Source organism: Labeo rohita, chromosome 17 (genome assembly GCF_022985175.1).
Source record: "Labeo rohita strain BAU-BD-2019 chromosome 17, IGBB_LRoh.1.0, whole genome shotgun sequence".
NCBI lineage: Eukaryota > Metazoa > Chordata > Actinopteri > Cypriniformes > Cyprinidae > Labeo > Labeo rohita.
The window spans coordinates 24,870,438-24,891,868 of NC_066885.1; the positions used below are offsets into that span (position 1 = coordinate 24,870,438).

A 21,431-nucleotide genomic window follows, 5' to 3' on the forward strand; every position below is an offset into this window, starting at 1 on the left:
TTTTATTGTGATAGGACAGTAGAGAGATGACAGGAAAAAGCTGGGAGGAGAGAGGGGAGCGTGATCAGCAAAGGACCTCAAGACGGGAATCGAACTCGGGTCGCCGTGAGCGCAGCTGCGCTATATGTCAACGCACTAACAACGAAGCTATTTCCGCCAACGTTTTTTTTAATTTCAGTTTTAATTTGAGTAATTGTAGTCATTCTCATTAAACATTTAATATCAGTTATTTGCCAAAGCAACATTTTTGATTATTAAATATTATACAACCAATGTTGGGGAGTAATTAGTACATGTAACAGAGTTGCATAATTTAATTAATAAAAAATAAAAAAATAAAAAACACCGTTAATCTGCTATAGTTACTGAGAAAAATGTGTAATTAAATTACAGTTGTTAAAATTACAACGATTACAAATGGGGTTACATCTGAATACTTCTTTTATTAATATTTACCATTTTTGTTATGATTTTAAACCTGCATTTAACCTCAGAACAATCTCAAAGTAAAAAGAGGTGCTAAAGTCTGATTTTGTGGTGGCTGTGCTTTAAAATAAAATATTATGATCTTAATTAAAGAGATAAAGGATTTTTAAAGTCTGATGCTAATCAGTGCTGAGTACGACTGTAAGATTAACCCTGCCAGGTTTAAATGTTTGAAAATGATTAACCGTTGAAAACATTTGTTACAAATTTAGAAAAGTAATCAAAAAGTAACCACATGTAATCAGTTACATTACTTTAATAATTACATTTTAAATAGGGTAACTTGTAATCTGTAACCCATCACATTTCCAAAGTAACCTTCCTAACACTGTATATAACATTAATGTATTATTTCAAATGATGTTTACTAGTTTGTTAATAACACTTGAGCTACATTACTACGTTTTTCAGTAGGTCATCACTTCAGCTGTTCAGTAGTGTCACTCCTTTTAGTAAATTAAATTTAGCTCTGTTAAACATCTGCGTTATTTTGCTGTCTTGCGCGTAGGACACCTGGCTGTACCACCTGACCGTCGCGGCAGGCAGTTGTGCCAGTTTGAGGGTGGGAACAGAGTACGAGCAGCTAATTGGCAAGCTGTTGGATGTGGATGGAGACCCAGGTCAGGAGTTATTTTAAAACATCTACCAACTGCACGCTTCTACAAGTACAACTGCTTCTCAAGTTGCTAGATGAATGGTTTTAAATTGAGACAGACAGATTGAATTACTCAATCTAGACCCCAGACAGTGTTTACAACCAGTTCTTATGGCCTGATAACAGCTGCTGTGCCATTTTGATTTGTTTTTCAATCTGTTGTGTGTTCATGTGTGCAGACTCCGCTCTGTGGAAACGTGAAGTGTTGTGTTTCAGTAAAGAGGGACTGCGGTATCCTCTCACCACGCTGCCCTCCGAGGCACTTCAAACAGAAGCTCTGAAGCTCTTTAAGGTGAACGCTCTCATCTGTGTCTTCTTTTACTCTCTTTCATTCACAAACGCTCTAGTCTTTATGTGCTGTTGTTGTCCTTATCTTCCCTGAAGCGTCGCTCCATCTCTCGAAACACTTCTAAGTTGTCCTCATCCTCCTCTCCTGAGGGTTGATGGTGCCGTCCTGTCCCTGTGTGTGAGAGAGCTACTGTGTCTCCCACAGCAGGATCAAAGGCTGTGATGGGAGGCCTTGTGCTCATTATAGCACAGGAGATAATGAGCTGGATTTGGCTCTGATTGACATAAAAAAAAAAAAAAAATAAAAACCCTTTCTGCAGTGAAGTCTTGTTGAGGAAGCTGCTTTGAAACTGTAGCTTGCCAAGTTACATGCTATTCATAATTTATAGTAGCTCAACTACAGTCAGGCTACACTTTCGAAACAGTAGTACTTGGATACACTATAAGTAATAAAATCAGAGAAGGTTTGTTGGCACAAAACATTAAGGATCTCTAAGGACACTAAATCATGGCTAACAATATAGAAAAAAGGTACTCTAAAATGAAGTAAAATAAGTTTTTAGTACACACATGCTGATAAACCTTGCTGAGATCAAAATAGCAGGCTGGTTGATGACCGAATACACATAATGCAAAGGCAAATGACACAAATTGCTAAAATTAATTGAGCATGACACACTAATGTTCAAATGTTTGGGACTGAAAACTGGTGAAAATGTAGCTTGGCCACAGACATAACAGAAAACAGAAATTAGTTACTTTAAATTCTAAAGATATTTGACAGTACTACTTTTTGTAATGTATTAATTTAAGATATTTAAGAACAAGAAATAACTGAAACAAATATCTGATAATTTATTAGCCTCGATGATATATTAATATATTAATGTTTGCTTCCTTAACTAAACATGAGATGGCTTGTTCATTTTGAGTGTTGTTTAGACTTAAAATTAATCTAATTTTGAGTCTGAATAAGAGTCTGAATTAACTGAACTAACAAAATCTCATTTGAAAATAAAGTGAGCAAATCATGATGCATAAGATGGTGTAAGAATTACGCATGAATAAAAATGGCTGGTAATACAAATAAAATGTTTTAATATGATAAACTGTTATTATAGTATTATTTATATTCTATTATAGTATGTATACATATTTTAAATTAGGTTTTATTTATATACTTTTATTTTTTTTTAAGTTTCATTTCATTTTAGGTTTTAATAATTTTGTTACACTACCAGTCAATAGTTTTTGAACAGTAAGAAGTCTCTTCTGCTCACCAAGCCTGCATTTGTAAAATGTTGAAATGTTTTTACTATTTAAAATAACTGTTTTCTATTTGAATATACTTTAAAATATAATTTATTCCGGTGATTTCAAAGCTAATTTTTTGGCATCATTACTCCAGTCACATGATCCTTCAGAAATCATTCTAATATTCTGATTTAATGCTCAAAAAACACATTATTATTATTATTATTAGTAGTAGTAGTTGTAGTATGTTGAAAACAGATAATATAATTGATAAATATTGATAAATATAAGAACAGCATTTCTTCAGGAAAAAGAAATTAAAAATATTTAAAATATATTTGAATAAAAAACTGTTGTTTTAAATTCTAAAAATATTTCAGAATATTAATGCTGTTTGTATTTTGAATCAAATAAATGCAGGCTTTGTGAGTAGAAGAGAATCCTTTAAAAAAAAACCATAAAAATCTTACTGTTCAAAAACATTTGAGTGGTAGTGTATGTGCTCATGGTATTTATTTATTTTTTTTTTGTAATTTTGGCTAATATCCCTGTTTAGCTTTGATGCTGAAATCTCTTACTAGATTTGTAGATGTTAATTTTAATAAAGAATGATACGTTTTCAACTGTGAACGACTAGGATGTTTTGTAACAATTTAGTGGAGTAAACAATTTAATGACTTTATCAAACACAAAAAATACAGTTGATTCAACCTACTGGCTTAAGCGTGTAATCTGTAAAAGGAGTCACTAAACGAATCAGTGAATTAATCTGAATGAATCTTTTTGGTAAATGGATTTAAATGATTCACAGGAATGAATCAAAATCAAGAGTGCACTTATGTTTACTTAAAGGGATAGTTCACCCTATAATGAAAATTTAGTCATTAATGACTCACCCTTATGTCGTTCCAAACCCGTAAGATCTTCGTTCATCTTCAGAACACAAATTAAGATATTTTTGATGATATCTAAGAGCTTTCTGACCTTACATAGACAGCAATGCAACTGACACGTTTACATTCGTTGTGATACTCTTATGAACACATGCCGAAGACTGACACGGAAAAGAAGAAATTGTTTAAGTTATTTTTGTTTTCTCATAGCTTCATAACATTACGGTTGAACCACTGATGTCACATGGACTATTTTAACAATGTCCTTACTACCTTTCTGGGCCTTGAATGTGTCAGTTAAGTTTCTGTCTATGCAGGGTCAGAAAGCTCTCTTTAATTACAAAAACTGCCCCTTTAATTGTACCCCAGATCACTAATTTGTAAAGCTACATGTAAATAATGTAAAAAAAAAGTTAAATAGGGTTTGCTACGGTCATCCATTACGCTAAAAAAATGTAGTTAGTAGTATCGCTACTTCTACTTAATGACTCCACAACAAGTGCCTCTCAGCGCTTTGTGTGGGAAACAGCACTAGCCCTGTAACATCTCATTTTGAGGACAGGCCTAAACATTTCATTCTAAGTTCAAAGAGGATCGCTGACAGTGTTTGGAGAGTTAGTCTCATTCCAGTTGCCCGTAGTTTCTCCTCAGGCTCCCGTTTTCTATTGAGAACCTTGTTCTCCAGAGGTTTGCAGACATTATGCCCTATTGACAGTTCAATGGCGTATCCTCGAGAGCTAGCATCATACGCAGCCCTCAGTGCTCTTTGAAGATCAGAGGGGCTTTTTAGGTAGTCATTTGATACTGAAAGAAAAGGCCTCCCACTCTGAAGTAATGAATGGGGGGCTGACAGCTACATCCTGACTTGATTTAATTTGCATTGTAAGAATTTCTGTACGAACAGAAACGGAATGTTAATAAGAAAGTAAAGCGTGTTGTTGCATGCGCAGTCTGTACGGCCACAGAAACAGCTGTGCGCGCTTACATGTTGTGTGAGGAGTTCGCCATCTGCTGGTTGTTCTGTGTATTTTAAGCTTATTTGGCTTCTCTCTTCCAACACTTTTGTCCCCCTGGTAGTCATGTCAGCTGTTCATCAATGTGCTGGTGGAATCTCCCTCCATCGACTACCACACCTCGCTGGCCCAGAATGCACTGCAGGTGTGCCTAACACATCCAGAGCTGCAGAATGAGATGTACTGTCAGCTGATCAAACAGACCAACTGCCGCACTCCTCACAACTACTCCCTCACGCAGGTCAGTGTCATATTTTTGCACACACAAACACGCTTCACACTGTATTATCATATGAAGTGCTTTATATCTCTATATCTCTCTTTCTTTCTCAGTGCTGGCAGCTGTTATCATTGTGTGTAGCTCTCTTCCTGCCTCAGCATCATTTCCTGTGGTACCTGAGACAGTACCTGCAGCGGAACGCAGATCCCAGGTCAAGTACAGTGTTTTGTACATGTTGAATAAATTCCAATATATATATTCACTTTCAGACTGATTCTGAAATATGTATTTGTTTATAATATGTACCATATACGGTGGTGGCCAAAACACTAGTTCAACAGCTAAAAAAAAATGGTTTTAAGTCAGTTATTTCTCTTTTGCTGTAGTGTGTCAGTAGGAAGTATCAGTTTACATTTCCAAACATTCATTTTGCCATTCATTATAATAATCCAGTGAGGTTTTTGTTTGCACAAGGAGTCTGAGAACAGCCAGTGCTCTACACAGAGATCTGACCTCATCTTCATCCAGTCTGTCTGGAATGACATGAGGAAATGGAACAAACTGAAATAGACTAAATCCAGAAGAACTGTGGCAACGTCTCCAAGATGCTTCAAGAGACCTACCTGCAAAGCTACCGGAAAAACTATGTGTACCTAGGGCCAAAGCTGATTTTAAACTCATGCATGGTCACACCAAATGTTGATTTGAAGTCAGTAGAAGTTAATTGACAAAGAAAATCTATTTATGACATTATTTTTTGATGGCATCCTCATTTTAAGTGCCTAAAACTTTTAACAGTACTGTAGCTTTGCAGGTAGGTTTGATGAAGCATCTTGGAGATGTTGCCACAGTTCTTCTGGATTTACTCTCAGTTTGTTTTGTTTCTTCATGTCATTCCAAACAGACTGGATGATGAGATCAGATCTCTGTGTGGAGCACTGGCTTTTCTCAGACTCCTTGTGCAAACAAAAATTTCATTGGATTTTTACAATTAATGGCAAAATGTTTGCAAATGTAAACTGGTATGTCCTACTGACACACTACAGCAAAAGATAGAAATAACTGACTTAAAACCATTTTTAACTGGTTAAAATACTGGTGTTTTAATAATTTTGGCCACCTCTGTATAGTCTGTGAATAGTTGTATTATTATATACAGATATATATATTTAAACTATATATTTCAACTATATATTTAGGACTTATTACTGAATATTTTGATTTATAAACACGTTTATAAATCAAATATATGGCTGTATATTTTAAGAATTTACATTTTATACATTCAGGTATATAACTTCAGAACTATACACCACTGTTTAAAAGTTTTACATTTAAATTTTTGTTTTTTTTTGGGAAAAAGTCATTTTAGCTCACTGAGGCTGCATTCCTTTCAGCAAAAATGCAGTAAAAACAATAACATTGTGAAATATCTTTTAAAACTTTAAACAACCATTTTCTATTTTCATACATTTATAATATATATAAAAAAAATTCCTTAATTTCTTGCCAAAAAAACAAACTTTAGATTAAATTTATATTAAATGTGTAAATATATATTTGCTTTTATATTCCGTTTTTACTCTTTAAAACACAAATTAAGATGTTTTTGATGAAATCCGAGAGATTTCTGACCCTGTATAGACAGCAACGCAACTGGCACGTTCAAGGCCCAGAAAGGTTAAAATAGTCCATGTGACATCAGTGATTCAACCTTAATGTTATGAAGCTACGAGAATACTTCTAGTAAGAACAATGTCCTTACTGTCTTTCTGGGCCTTGAGCATAGTAGTTACACCGCTGTCTAAGCAGGGTCAGAAAGCTCTCGGATTTCATCAAAAATATCTTAATTTGTGTTCCGAAGATGACCGAATTGTAAATGACATGACAGAATGACAGAATTGTAATTTTTTGGGGTGAACTATGCCTTTAAGTATATCATGTACAGTATATCGTCCTTAACTAAAGTCAAAAGACTCAAAAAAGGCTGCTACAAAAATAAGAAATAAAAAAATAGGGAGTTCTGATATGCTTATTGCAAAACAAGACTTAGATATCAATACAAATAAGGGTTTTTGCAGTGATGTCTCATGTAATTGAATTTGAAAACCTGTATTTATGTGTACACCCACAGGACTGAGGTGGGGAAGTATGCTGTGTACTGCCAGCGCTCAGTAGAGAGAACCTTACAGAATGGAGAGAGAGAGGCAAAGCCTTCACGAATGGAAATTCTGTCTATTCTGCTGAGAAACCCCTACCATCACTCACTACCCTTCAGCATACCTGTTCACTTCATGAACAACACTTATGAGGTACACAAAAATGCTTTCTGTTCCCGTTGATCTAGCCCATAGATTAAAGGGACAGTGCACACAAAAAAGAAAATTGTGTCATTAATTACTCACCCTCATGTCATTCCAAACCCGTATGATCTTTGTTCATCTAAGGAGCACAAATTAAGATATTTTTAATGAAATCTGAGAGCTTTCTGATTCTGCGTAGACACCAACACCAACATAACTGACACGTTCAAGGCCCTGAAAGGAGAAAAAAGGAGAAATCCACTTCCAGAACAACAATTCACATGTAATGTACTCACCGACTTGTCATCCAAGATGTTCATGTCTTTCTTTCTTCAGTCGTAAAGAAATTCTGTTTTTTGAGGAAAACATTTCAGGATTTTTCTCCATATAATGGACTGCAATGGTGCCCCGAGTTTAAATTTCCAACATGCAGTTTAAATGCAGCTTCAAACGATCCCAAATGCGGTTTTAAACGATCCCAGCCAAGAAAAAAAGGGTCTTATCTAGTGAAAGGATTGGTTATTTTCATAAAAATAATACAATTTATGTACTTTTTAATGTCAAGCGCTCATCTTGTCTTGCTCTCCCTGAACTCTCTGTACTCTGGCTCAAGACAGTTAGGGTATGTCAAAAAACTCTGATCGTATTTTCTCCCTTAACTTCAGAAATCGCACTATATCGCTGTTTTACCTTTTTTTAAGAGTGTTTGATCTCCTTTGCATGTTCACTTTGCAAAGACTGGGTCGGTACTTCTGCAGTGATGTAAGATGATTTTGAAATGATTTTTTAAGTTGAGGGAGAAAATACGATCAGAGTTTTTTTGACATACCCTAACTGTCTTGAGCCAGAATACACAGAGTTCAGGGAGAGCAAGTGGTTACATTTACAGTATTTACAGTAGTATTTAAATTGTATTTTTTAATTAAAATAACTGATCGTTTCACTAGATCGTTTACAACCGCATTTGGGATCGTTTGAAGCCACATTTAAACTGCATTTTGGAAGTTCAAAATCGGGGCACCATATCAGTCCATTATATGGAAAAAAATCCTGAAATGTTTTCCTCAAAAAACTCAATTTCTTCACGACTGAAGAAAGACAGACATGAACATCTTGGATGACAAGGGGGTGAGGACATTATCTGTAAATTGTTGTTCTGGAAGTGGACTTCTCCTTTAAGGACATTTTCGCAGGCTTTCAGAATGCTCTTTTCTTTCTCCATCTCTACAGGTCGTAGGTTTTGATGGTTCCACCACAGTGGAGGAGTTCTTGAACACAGTCAACCAGAGAGCAGGCATGAGGAAGCCACAGATTTCAGGCTTCGCACTCTTCACTGATGACCCCTCTGGAAAAGACCTGGAGCACTGCCTGCAACCCAGCAATAAAGTATAATATGAACATTGAAGATCAGAGCTTTTGAAAGTGCATTAAACAATTCAGTGCTGCAAGAATATCAAATGTTATTTCAAATCTTCTGGTGCAGATTTGTGATGTGATCTCAAAGTGGGAACAGGCACTGAAAGAACTTCATCCAGGAAAATATGAAGGAACACGGATTGTTCGTCTCACTTATAAAAGCAGGTGCGTTTGATAAACTTTGGTGTTGTATACCCAACGTCTGTTTAAATCAAGCATTAAGAATGTTTTTCTAAATCGATAATAATGTAAGGGTTTTAAAAGTAATCAATCTTCCTTGTAGGCTGTGTTTCCGAGCTCAGGCTAAGGGGGAAACTGAACGCGAGCGCCTCCTGCTGGCATATCAAGTAAATGAAGAGGTACAACAAGGGCACTTTCCTGTCAGTAAGGAACTGGCCCTGGAGGTGGCTGCGCTGATGGCACAGGTGTGTGTTAATGTGGATCGAGTGTTTGAGGGTAAGTGTATTTGAAGTGGTGGATCACAAATACACCTCTATCACATTTATCTTTCAGGTTGAACATGGTGACCTAGACCGCCCAGCAATGTCTCCTGGTGGTTCTTCTCAGCCGAAGACCCAACAGGTCCTTCTACAGGTACTGGAGCGTTTTTACCCTAAACGCTACAAGAAGGAATGCAGCCTGGAGCAGCTCAGGTGAATAAATACATTATAATCACTATTATATTATATTATATTATATTATATTTAGCATTTCATTGCATACTATTTTATTATTTACTATTTATTGTATACTATTTAGAATATGTATGATATAATGTATAACTGAAATTTTTATTGTGTCAGTATGTTTATTCACACTTATTACCACATGGGTCACCAGATCTTTACAGTTTTATATAACAAAACAAAAAACTTCACAGAATAAACAAACAAATTAATGAACGAACAAACAAATACCTGTTTGTTGAGTTTTGATTTTTTTTTTTTTTTTGAGTGCATTTAATTCTAGGACAGTTTGATGCAATTATTACTATGCACTATCATGTATTATATTATTATTAATAATTGTTATTATGCAGTTATGTCGTTTTTGTTTTAATATAATAGGATGTCTTTTTCCTGTGGGTTTTTCTATATAATCTCATATAACAAAATAAAAAAAAATCACAGTTTTCAATTCACTTAATTAATAATAAAAAAATAAAATAAAATAAAATAAAATAAAATAATAAGCTGTTTGTGGAGTATATAATTAGTATAATTAATAATTGTTATGCGATATGTAGTTTATATTTTAATATACTAGTATATATTTTAGTATGATTATAATTATGCAGTAGATCATAATTAATAAATTATAAAATTATAAATAAAATTATAATATTTGAATGTTTGTCTGTCGTGTTTTAGTGCATTATACTTTCTAAAGGTGTAACAATAAATAGATAAGTATTGTAATGTATTATAACTGTGATCAAAATTATTCATGAGCATACAATGCATTAGAAGGCTTATTATAAGGCATATTAATAAATTAAAACTACATTTATAATGCATTATATATCAAGGTCTAAAGTAAAGTGTTAACTAATCTATCTATCTGTCTACATATATATATATATATATATATATATATATATATATAAAACAGTTTTTTTTTTTATAATTTTTTTGTTTGACCACAGAATGCCCCATTTATTATCAAAATATAATAATACTGTACATTTTGTATACATTTTTATTTCATTTGTAATTTGTCGTTAGCATTTAATTATACCTTAGTAGTATAACTATAATTTTTTAATATATAAACACATTTTTTAAATAATTTTATGATATAATATTTTATTAATTTAGCTATAATTTATAAGATTTGTAATTTACTATTTACCAGTGCCCAATTTTCGTATTACTTTTTTTATTAACTGTAATTTTTTTTTTTTTTTTTTTATAAAGGATACGAAAACTAGAATGTGCACTAGATTGAACTTTAAACAAGCACTTTACCCACAGGGAACTCGCTGAGCGTTTGGCCACTAAGTGGTCTGTCCTTCGTGGGTGCACAGCCTCCGAATGTGTGAGAATCTACCTGACCGTGGCCCGCAAGTGGCCTCTTTTTGGGGCCAAGCTGTTCAGTGCCAAGGTAAGATCAGATGTACAGTAGATAAGGTGACAGTTTCCTTAGCCACTGACAAAACTGAAAGCTATTTTTCTATACAAACTTGACCACTTGAAAAGATTTTCAGATGTACCTTTTCACAAGAGGGCTGTTAAAACATGACTGAATATCTCCTTTCACTCCCACTCTTATGGTGCACAGCCATTGCCTCCCTCTTCACTGGAGCAAACTCGAGTGTGGCTGGCTGTTAATGAAGATGGCCTGAGTGTCCTGGACTACACAATGGTGAGTGTATGCGCATACATGCTCTATTTATAGTTTTAAAAAGCAAGACTGCATTAAAGAAATATCACGGGTCATTTCCAGCTTAAGCTCTTAAGTGTGCTGTTGATTACCACAGAAAATAATTTAGACTCCCTTAGGTTGTAAAAACAAATGAAAAACATACTTACAGTAAAGCTCTTCTAATGAAAGCCTACAGGTCAAGTGTTCAATCCCACCATTCTCAGAATTGTTAAATATAAACTCTAATTCTGAGAAATGAAGTCAGAATTTTGATATAAACTAGTTATAAAGTCAGAATTATAAGATAAAAACTTGCATATCTAACTTTTTTCTCAGAATTACATATAAACTTGCAAGAAATAAAGTCAGAATTTCGAGATATAAACTCACAATTCAGACTTTTTTTCTCAGAATTGCGAGCTTATATTTCGCAATTGTGACTTGTTTTTCCTCACTTTTTTATTTGTGTAATTCTGAGAAAAGAGTCAGATTTACGAGTTTCTGTCTCGCAGTTCTGACTTTATTACACACAATTGTGAGTTATTACGTCGGAATTGTGAGAAATAAACCCGCAATTCTGAGAACATCAGTCTTTTTTTTCACATTCACGAGAAAAAAGTTTGAATTGCGAGTTTTTATCATGCAATTCTGACTTCATTTCTCGCAATTCTGAGAAAAAAAGTGAGAATTGTGAGATAAGAAGTTGCAATAACCTTTTTAAAATTTTTATTCAGTGGCGGTAACTAGTTTCCATACCCACCTCAAAAAGACAATTTAGCCAGAAAAAAATATGAGTTTCATATCTCTGCTTTAAAACCTCCAGTGCAAATACCTGCTGGGCTTCCATTGTAAGTACATTTCTTTTTAGAGCTTTAGCACCCTCTCTTGGCTCAGTGCATTATTTTTTTTTTATTTATTTTTTTTTTTCTCATTTTCAAGGCTTCACAAACTATATAATATCTATCTGGCAATGAGAGGGCCATACTGGCAGGTGTGCTTGTTTAAAATGTTGGAAAAGCTGTAGTCCTTATATCTTGCCCAGCTGGCAGTATTCTTACTTGGAGAAGTCTGGTGGTTTTGAGAAAAAATAAACAGGGTCGGGCAGACTGTGTAATTTTCTGTTTTCTATTTTTACAGTATGTCTTTTTTGCTTTAACCTCTTCATGCAGTCACTGTTCTCACCTGCTAACAGAGAGAAAAAACAGTTGAGGTGCTTAAACAATTACTTCACTTCCAGAATAAAAAATTCCTGGTAATTAAATCACCCCCATGTCATCCAAAATTATTATATCTTTCTTTCTTCAGTCAAAAAGAAATTAAGGTTTTTGAGGAAAACATTCCAGGATTGTTCTCCATATAGTGGACATCAATGGGAGCCAATGGGTTGAAGGTCCAAATTGCAGTTTCAGTGCAGCTTCAAAGGGCTCTACAAAATCACATCCGAGGAATAAGGGTCTCTAGCGAAATGATTGGTCATTATCTAAAAAAAAAAGTGAAAAATTATATACTTTTAGTTATTCATCTGTGTACTCTGGTTCAAAATGGCACACTGTAAAAAGTTTTCACAAGTTTCAACTTAAAAACTCCTCCAATTTCAAAAATGTCCAACATCTTTGTTTTACCTTTTTTTGTGAAGGGTCTTTGACTTTCTTTGCACATTTGCGTTGTAAACACTGGGTCGGTACACTCTAAAAAACAATTTGTTGATTCAACTTAAAATAATTTGTTACCTGGCTGCCTTAAAATTTTAAGTTCAATCAACTTAAAGATAGTTTAGTCAACCTGAAATGTTAAGTTGTACTAAGTGACAACTTAGATATTTGAGTTCATTCAACTTAAAAATGTAAGGCAGCTGGGTAACCAGCCCAGCTTTTTAACAAACCAACTTGTTTGTTCAGTCAATTCAAATATCTAAGTTTTCACTTAGTACAACTTAACATTTCAAGTTGACTAAACTTATTTGAGTTGACTGAACTTTTAAGTCTGCAGGGTAACAAATTATTTTAAGTTGACTCAACAAATTGTTTTTTTTTTTTTGTTTTTTACAGTGTGCTTCCGCTTTCCAACATGACTGTGTGAAGTCGAGCTAGTGTAATATAAGCATTTGTGCTTAAAAAGTATATACATTTTTTTTATCATTTCACTAGATAAGACTTTTATTCCTAGGTTCTGAATAAAAGCAAAGATGCATTAAATTGAAGAGAAAATAAAATCTTACTAATTCCAAAGATTTGAACAGTAGTGTTTACATGCTTTGCTAGAGTTGTAAGAGACCATTAATATCTCAATTTGAGTGTTCTGCTTTTCTTTAGCACCCGTTCGTCACATATCCATACCAGTCAGTGATCACCTTCGGAGGTTGCAAGGAAGATTTCATGCTAGTGGTCAGCCAGATTAAAGACCAGGCTTTGAGCAAGAAGACTGTGGATAAACTTTTATTTGCAATGGCTAAACCAAAGGTAAGTCTCAAAAGTTTGACTGCATTTCCAAATGCAGCCAGTAAAGACAGAATTCTGATATATGTGGTGCTTTTACTATTAAATTTTATTACCTTAAATCTTTAAAATCTGATCTGAAGTGTGTGGGGGTGAAATCAGAACTTTAAAACAGCTTAAAACCTGAGTTCAACTCCTACACCCCCCTTTGAAACCACTATCTGAAAGACATCCGATGATAAAAACAGGTTTTTCAATGAGAATTTCACTCGTACAGCATTACATGATACAGGAAGTGCTAATAAGCTCCAACGTGTTAGTCTGAGTCTGATCTTTACTCGTATATCTGTGATTTTTGGCCTGATACAGTAAGTTAAATGTTCATTGTGTCTCTCTCTAACTCTTTCAATGCTGTAGATCCTGGAACTGACGCTTCTTATGGCTAGTTATATTAACTACTGGACATCCAGTTTACCAGGGGGCGGAAACCAGACTCAAGGCTCAGCGCTGGGGTCTCAAGGAGACAGGAAGCTCTGGGACATTGACAGCCGACACTTCCCTTCAATGACATACACTACCAAAGGCCCCACTCTACTTTAAAAACCTCAGTCTCTGAGTGTTGGGATACATCAGCAACCATAGTCTGCAAACAAATAAAAAAAACATTTTGGGAAATATTTAGATCATTAAGTTTGGGATACGATACAAGGATTTTGCGTTTGAAGTTTCGAACCATAAACTACAAAAGTTATTTATTGTGCAAAACGGTCACAACTTGCACACTGTTCATAGTCCAAAAAAATAAACACATCACAAAGTGGTTTTTTAAATGGAGACTCATAGGAACCCACCCTGAGAAGATCACCCACCGAGTCAGAGCAGATCCAAGAGTATTTTATTCTTGAACGCAAAAAGTTTGGCGCTCATTTTTAAAGAATTAGAGCTTTTAAACTGGACATCCAGTTACAGACACGGTTTGACTTTTCATTTGTGCATAACGTGACTTTATTTCGGTCTTTGTTTGAATTTTTTAATGTTTAGTTAGTTAAAAGTTTTTTTTGTTTATATTGGTTCAGAACATTTCCAGTGTTTAACGGTACATTAATTAATGGAACCATCATTCATTTGAAGTTTATACAGTGAATATCAGGATGTGTAGAAACATTACACAGATCAACTCTAATACATCAGCACATTCGGCGAAAGCTAGCTAATCAGTATATAAAGGACAGTCTTACTCGGTGCACGACGCAAGAGCGGTACTATTGTCATCTATCCAAGCAGGAAGTGACATGAAAATGTCATCAGCACTATGTGAAGTTAGAGAGTTTGGGCTAAAAGTTTAATTTCTCATTTGTTTAGTGCCATTTTCTGTAGTACTACCAAACATAATGCTTAATCTGAGCCAAACTGTTCATTTTAACAAATGTAGTGACAAGATTTAGCTTTTAAATTAGTTGCAGAAAGTCACACACATATTTCATATTTGCTAACTAGCCATAGCCTTGCCTCTTGTATAAAGAAAAAAGAAAGACGTATACCTTACACATTTCTCAACATGACGTTAATATGTGCAGGATCATATATTTTCGTGAAGTTTATAGCTTGAGAATGGTCATAATTATGACAATTTTTTATTAGATTTTTAAAAACATTAGGTTTTAGCATATTTACCATAAAGTGCATGTTTTCAATGTTCTTTTTTTTTTTTTTTTTCCCATAATTCATAAAAATTTAACATACAAGTGTTACTACTTTGTACAAGAAAATTTTACATAATTATCAAGAGTGTTTTAGATATGGACAATTGACAAAGTAGGTAAAGCACACTGTACCCTTAATATGACAGATTTTGAAAAATCGAAGGATGTTGGGATGAGTTTTTAAAAAGAGCTGTAATGACTTGAATTATTCTATGAACCAAACCACTGTCTCTGTATTTTGAATATTTATTGTCATTTTCTTAAACATTGCTGTTTTAACTCTAACCAACTTGTTTTCTTTAGTAAGCCTTAGTTGTTTTCTAGAAATCTTGGAAGTGTTTCAGGTGGCTTGGGAATAAAGTTACTTTTGTAATTAAGATGCAAGCCCAAAAAAATGTGGTAGAACAGACATTGAGTTGTGCATAGAGAGGTTGTTGCAAATAAAAAAAATTAATTGTTCTGGTGTTTCTTTTTTGATTTTGAATTCTTACATTTCATTTCAAGGATAAGCTCAATTTGGTGACATTATATTAACTTTATGCATTGTTAAATTCTTTGTTCATGTGTAAAATTTGATTCTATTTGATTACAAGAAATCATTTTCTTTAGGCTAAGGGTTTTCTGTGTGCCCTGAGCAATCATAGTAAAGTCTCAGACAAATTTACAGAACAGTTTGTTTAGATTTGCTTATTCTTATATTGCATTAAAAAAAAAAAGATTAATAACTGAAAAAGTTCACAGATTTGCTGGCCACCGTGTAGGTTTATAGACGGGGTGGGGTTTCGTCTGCTCTCTCACTCCAGGCAGGTCAAAGTGCTAATGGCATTTCCCTGCCAATAGCCTGCTATAAATTCACAATTCGAAAATTAAACGGGGAAAAAATGTGTATGTTCTAAGCTAATACGGTAATATGCTCATTACTCAGCCAAGAGTCTCTCTATAAGCAAGCTGTAACATCAAATTAGGGAAAGCCTGCTTTTCATTGTTACCTTCTGCAAGAAAAAAAAATCTGTCTCTCACTACGTGATTCGGAGGAATCCTAGACTCTCTCAGTGATGTGTTTTTAATATTTTTCTGCATTTTTAAATGACAGCTTTTAGTTTATGAGACATCAAGTAAATTATTTTAAACAGAGTTCTGTTTTAAAACTCTTAAGAGTTTTAGTATCAGAAACTAATACAATGACACAACTAACAGTACAGACTTTTCTGCTCTTAAAGGCTGTTTATTTGATTAATACAGAAAAAAATATATTGTGAAATATTATTGCAATTTAAAATAGTATTTTTCTATTTTAATATACTTTAAAATAAAATTATTCATGTGATGCAAAGCTGAATTTTCAGCATCATTACTCAAGTCATTTTATTTTTTTACTTTATTTATTTTTATTTTAAGCAGAAATCTATTGTAACAATATACACTACCGTTCAAAGTTTGGGGTTAGTAAATTTTTTCCTTCTTTCTTTCTTTGAAAGAAATTAATACTTTTATTCAGAAGGATGTGTTAAATTGATAAAAAGTGATTTATAATGTTAGAAAAGACTTCTATTTTAAATAAATGGTCTTCTTTTTAACTTTTTTATTCATCAAAGAATCCTGAAAAAAATATTACAGGTTCCAATATATATATATATATATATATATACATACATACATATACATACATACATACATATATATATATATATATATATATATATATATAGGAGACTTTTTTAACAAAAACAAAAAAAAAAAAAATCACATGCAATGCACTTTATGAAGTTAGTTGAAATATGAAAATGAGCAGGTGTCCAAACTTTTGACTTACAATGTAAAAATTGTTTAAAAGTGTATTTAGCCTACATTGTATTAGATGTATTGTGAAATTATAAATGAATACCTTGAAGATTAAGATCAACTTATAATTTATAAAGACTTTATCTAAAATAGTGTTTCCTAATATTTTAAATAAGTATTTAAGTACTTAGTTAAGTCACAAAGTATGATTTAAAATGTACAAATATCCTGTCATTACATAAAATATCCTACAAGTTTTCCTTTATGCTAAAAACGACAACAGAAATGTAGACCTATAAACATCACAAGCCAAAGATACAACAAGAAAAAAAATGCTTATTAGGTTTTAACCAGGAAAACATTAAATAAACTGTTAAAAATTAAGTCAAACATATTTTGGTTATTTTAACTTGAAGGATAAAACATTAAATAAACTGTTAAAAATTAAGACAAACATATTTTGGTTATCTGCTAGGAGACCTGTGTGTTTGGAAACTGACTTCAAGATAAGTAGTCTCAAGCAAATGTTTTGTAAATCATTAAAATAACTGAAACTAAGAAAAAACATTGTTTTGAAAAAAGCTTTAGCATAATTGTTTTATTTATTTATTTATTTTTTAATCAACACGATGACATTCAGACTTGCGTTTCCATGTGAAATACACCTAGGGGCAGTGTAAATAAACAATATCTTATTTATTCTCTTATTATTTCTACTATATTATATAATTCGTTAATATTCGCCCTACAGTGGCCTCATTGATCTCTGACTGAATGAGACCTGGAGTTAAAATTAACCCGCATTGCCTAACAGAGCGCGGACACATTGAATGCTCTCATTCTAGCGCGCCAAGACGCCGCGTGTCAGAGCAGCTCCGGACTCTTCCGCGTGCACGTGTGCTGCACCTCCGCAAAGCGAGGAACAACAGTAAACAATCTTTACTGAAACCCCTACTAAAACTAAAGTAAGGTTTAAACACACCTGTAGTCCTCAGCACTGTACAGTGCGGCTTATGACCACCTTAAAATAATGACTGCTCGAAAACTATTGGTTTTATCCACAAATTTATGTAATCAAGACTGTAATTTAGAATACACTAAAATAAATTCGAAATAACAGGTTTAAAACATGGCAACTCTGCTATAACAGTTTGTTTTCCTCAACACAGGCCCAGAAACAGAAAAATGACATCTAAAAAGCACAGTTTACTGAGAGAAGCTTCTCATCAGATCATTGCGGGCGGATCAGCAGGTAAGACGCGCTTCAAATTTCTATTTCACACAATCCACAAACTTTGTTTACCAACGCGTAGAGTCTAGTGCGCATTAAAGTTAGCAGACACTCAAAACCGCCTTGAAGTCCGTTAAGTACTTTCTGTCAGGTTTTCATAGTACAAAGCCGTTTACATGAAATTAAACATGTTTAAATAGTCATATCAAAGTCGATCGATCAACCGGATGTCTGTCTTGAGAGGTACGCGGGATACACGCGCACTTCAGTTAGTTCCGTTTACAAACCGTTCCCTCTTCGTTCAAGACACTTTCTCTTCAGGGCTGTTCGCGTGATAATAACCCTGACAACATAAAAATGTTCATTTATCTGTGTTAAAATACCATCTACGTGTGTTTGTTTGGCGTTTTCCCAGGACGCACTGACAAGACGTCTTAAAAACGCAACGCTGGCGAGACGCAAAGCAACAGCCAAGACGCCCATATGATGCATATATCCAACAGTGCAATTGTTTTATTAAGCGTTTTATGTAACATATACAGCAGACGGAACGGAAGTCTGCACATTTGTAAAAAGCAATAACGCCAACTGCGTTGGAAAAGGTTTCATTATGCATTCTGAGCTCGTCAAAATGTATTGGCGGAGAAACAGGAAAATTAATACATGAAGAGTTCTTTAACGAGAAGGAACCGGTGTAGTGGGGCTTTACTTTATTTTCTGTGACATTACAAACAGTCTGTGTTGATCAAAAATTTTTTTGCTTGAGTTTCTATTGCTTACATGATGTCTACCTTTCATACAAGGCTATTTTAAGAATGCAAATGAAGGATTTTGAACTTTTGATACCAGGTTGCACATTAAGAATTAAATTAAAGCATACTCTTTTCACTTGGTGTTAAGTTTTAACATCTCACTTTAACCTTTGCATCATATTTAGCAATCATTTAGGATTGTGTTCTTTCTTTTTCTTTCTTTCTTTCTTTCTTTCTTTCTTTCTTTCTTTCTTTCTTTCTTTCTTTCGTCCATTAGTAGAATAACCCAGAGTTATTAGCTTGCACCCCCTGCACTTGTCATATTCCCTCCAGCAGCCTGTTAACGAGGCTGGGTAGAGTGAAAAGTTAATTTATGTATGACCTGGTCACAGGGATTGGATTAGGTCTGCGTTTGGCTTCTCTCAAGCTTGGACTGACTCTCAAAAACTGCTTTTTTTCCCTGAAGGACACAAGAGTTAATGTCACTGCAGTGCATTTTATATATCCTACCAGGACCCATTTCACAGCCTTTCCATTCAGGGATATACAAAGAAAATTGGGTATGTGTTAAAGCCTTAAACTGGGGAGAGTTTAAGCTGTACCTAATAATAACGGAGTACATCATATGAGGTGGAGTTTTGAATATACCACAAGGGGGAAGCATTTTCTTACTTTCTTGCTTTTTTACCTTTGAGTATCATTGGTTGTCTTTTTTTTTTCATGGCTTAAGGAAAGTCCATCTGCTGTAAAACTGTTTTTTTGTTGTTGTTGCAAGGAAATCATAATGCGCCAGAATTACTTGCAAAATATATATCATTTCATTAATTTGACTCCAGTTTGAGTCTTTAAAACCTCTTTTCCCTTCAAGTATTGAGTCTTTCAGGAGTAAATGAACTAATTAATGAATCAAATCTCTTTTGCACTAAACCAGGCTTAGTTTCATGGCATATATGACTGCTTTATAAGCACACTAATATTTACTGACATGGAAATATTCCATCTATATGGAACTTTTAGCTGATTCACAAGACGATATACAGTGCACAGTGCAATCCAGCATTAATTGTGAAAAATGAGCCTGTATTAGTTCAGCCGGATATTGCGAATTTTACATTTGCCCAATTATGTAAAAAGTTCTCTTGCAGAAGTGTTCTTAATGGGAACTTATTTTCTTTTCATCATTTATCTTAGTTTTATCCAGAAGGTCCGGAAGACCGGTCAGATGTTACCTTAAGTGTTTTTGGTATTGATTTCCTCTCCCTGCCCCTGTTATACAGAGTAATTTGGTAAGATTTACACAAAAATGTTTTAGTTATGATTAGTTTCTGTGTAAACGTATCCGCCGACCGCAAATGGAGTGTGACGGGAAAAGACAGACAGCCTAAGTATAATTGAACTCAGTCCACCCCTCCGCAGCAGACCCTCACTTAAAACGCACTCAGACCTCTCCTGCTTTAGCTGGTGCATAAGTGTGAAATGAAGTTTAGGAGCATCAGACGAATAAATTCCCAAAACCTCAACTGAAAGAGTAAAACGAGATCAAATAAAGGAAAGCAATTAAAAGAGCGACCCTGGGAGAAATATGTACATTAGACTTCTGCCGCAAAGACCGTTTCCTCTCCAGGCCATGACTGGCTGCTACAATCAGAGCTGAATTAGGCCTAATATTTATTTCCAGAAACAATTGTACATGCTTCAGCAGGGCAATGATTGGACATGTTGTGGACAGATGTTTAGATGAGCTCATGTTTGAAGAAATGTTGATTTTGGAGGGTTCTTCTCTGAGCCTCCAAATCGCCGCCTTGTACACCCACTTCTGTTTCGTTTTTAGGCTTTTGTCTTTTTGTCCCTGGATGCATTAAGTGATTCTATGAACAAATGATATCATCAGAGTCTTAATGATAATTATGTAATTATGCAATCATTCAGTATCAGATGAGAAAACGTGAGCGCGTTTGTAGTGCCCTCCTCGATGTGTAGAAAACCGCTCTCGAAATGGGGCAAAAACGCAATTAAACCATAATAAACACTACAAAAACAAACAGAGGAGATTTATTGACTGCTACGACTAATTACCGCTAGAGGAAATGTGCAGGATCATAATGTCACAAGAAATCAGTTGACTGCAACCAGGCATGAAGTATAATGGTAACATATGCAGCAAGGAGCTTAGACTCTCCAAACAGATCATATACCTCCCACAGGTACCTGTGGTAGATGGGAGCAGCTCTTAAAAGAGGAAACACCTCAAATGGGCTCAATGTGCATTTGTTTACAGCACGAATGGATTATTTTCTTCTGGTGATATAGCATCACACCCTGAGTCCTGTACGCCTACAGGAACTACTGTCGAACTACTGTTTGCATGAGTCGGATGTGGATTGTCGCTGTTGTGTCAGCTGTTTGTCAAAGCGGGGCCTTGAACGGATGGAGTTTAGTCTGCCTGGGTAATGTACGAGCCAGCCAGGGGCCGCTGACGTTATCTTAATGATATGATTTATGGAGGTCGCACGCTGAACTGAGCAGAGGAGCTGCGACAGATGGGGACGTGCGTGGGAGACGTTTCTACTGTAGACGGTTGCCCGCAAACACACACAAGCACGCACACACTCATCCATCACGCATGCTGTGTTGCT

General features: G+C 34.6%; 2 protein-coding genes across 2 annotated transcripts in view; both read left to right on the forward strand.

Moving 5' to 3' along the window:
* The window catches only part of plekhh1 (pleckstrin homology domain containing, family H (with MyTH4 domain) member 1), a 55,922-nt gene extending 40,460 nt beyond the window's left edge, over positions 1 to 15,462 (forward strand). Inside the window, exons 18-30 of the mRNA XM_051134019.1 lie at positions 995 to 1,106; positions 1,321 to 1,433; positions 4,654 to 4,830; positions 4,923 to 5,020; positions 6,944 to 7,121; positions 8,343 to 8,498; positions 8,596 to 8,693; positions 8,812 to 8,953; positions 9,042 to 9,181; positions 10,502 to 10,631; positions 10,809 to 10,892; positions 13,205 to 13,351; positions 13,745 to 15,462. Coding sequence (XP_050989976.1) covers positions 995 to 1,106; positions 1,321 to 1,433; positions 4,654 to 4,830; positions 4,923 to 5,020; positions 6,944 to 7,121; positions 8,343 to 8,498; positions 8,596 to 8,693; positions 8,812 to 8,953; positions 9,042 to 9,181; positions 10,502 to 10,631; positions 10,809 to 10,892; positions 13,205 to 13,351; positions 13,745 to 13,927 — 1,758 coding nt within the window. The 3' untranslated portion in view covers positions 13,928 to 15,462. The remainder of the gene's footprint in view (positions 1 to 994; positions 1,107 to 1,320; positions 1,434 to 4,653; positions 4,831 to 4,922; positions 5,021 to 6,943; positions 7,122 to 8,342; positions 8,499 to 8,595; positions 8,694 to 8,811; positions 8,954 to 9,041; positions 9,182 to 10,501; positions 10,632 to 10,808; positions 10,893 to 13,204; positions 13,352 to 13,744) is intronic.
* A 2,015-nt stretch (positions 15,463 to 17,477) lies between these two features.
* slc25a21 (solute carrier family 25 member 21) overlaps positions 17,478 to 21,431 on the forward strand; it is a 123,464-nt gene continuing 119,510 nt past the window's right edge. The window contains exons 1-2 of the mRNA XM_051134031.1: positions 17,478 to 17,777; positions 17,982 to 18,064. Of these exons, the coding sequence (XP_050989988.1) occupies positions 17,587 to 17,777; positions 17,982 to 18,064 (274 nt within the window). The 5' untranslated portion in view covers positions 17,478 to 17,586. The remainder of the gene's footprint in view (positions 17,778 to 17,981; positions 18,065 to 21,431) is intronic.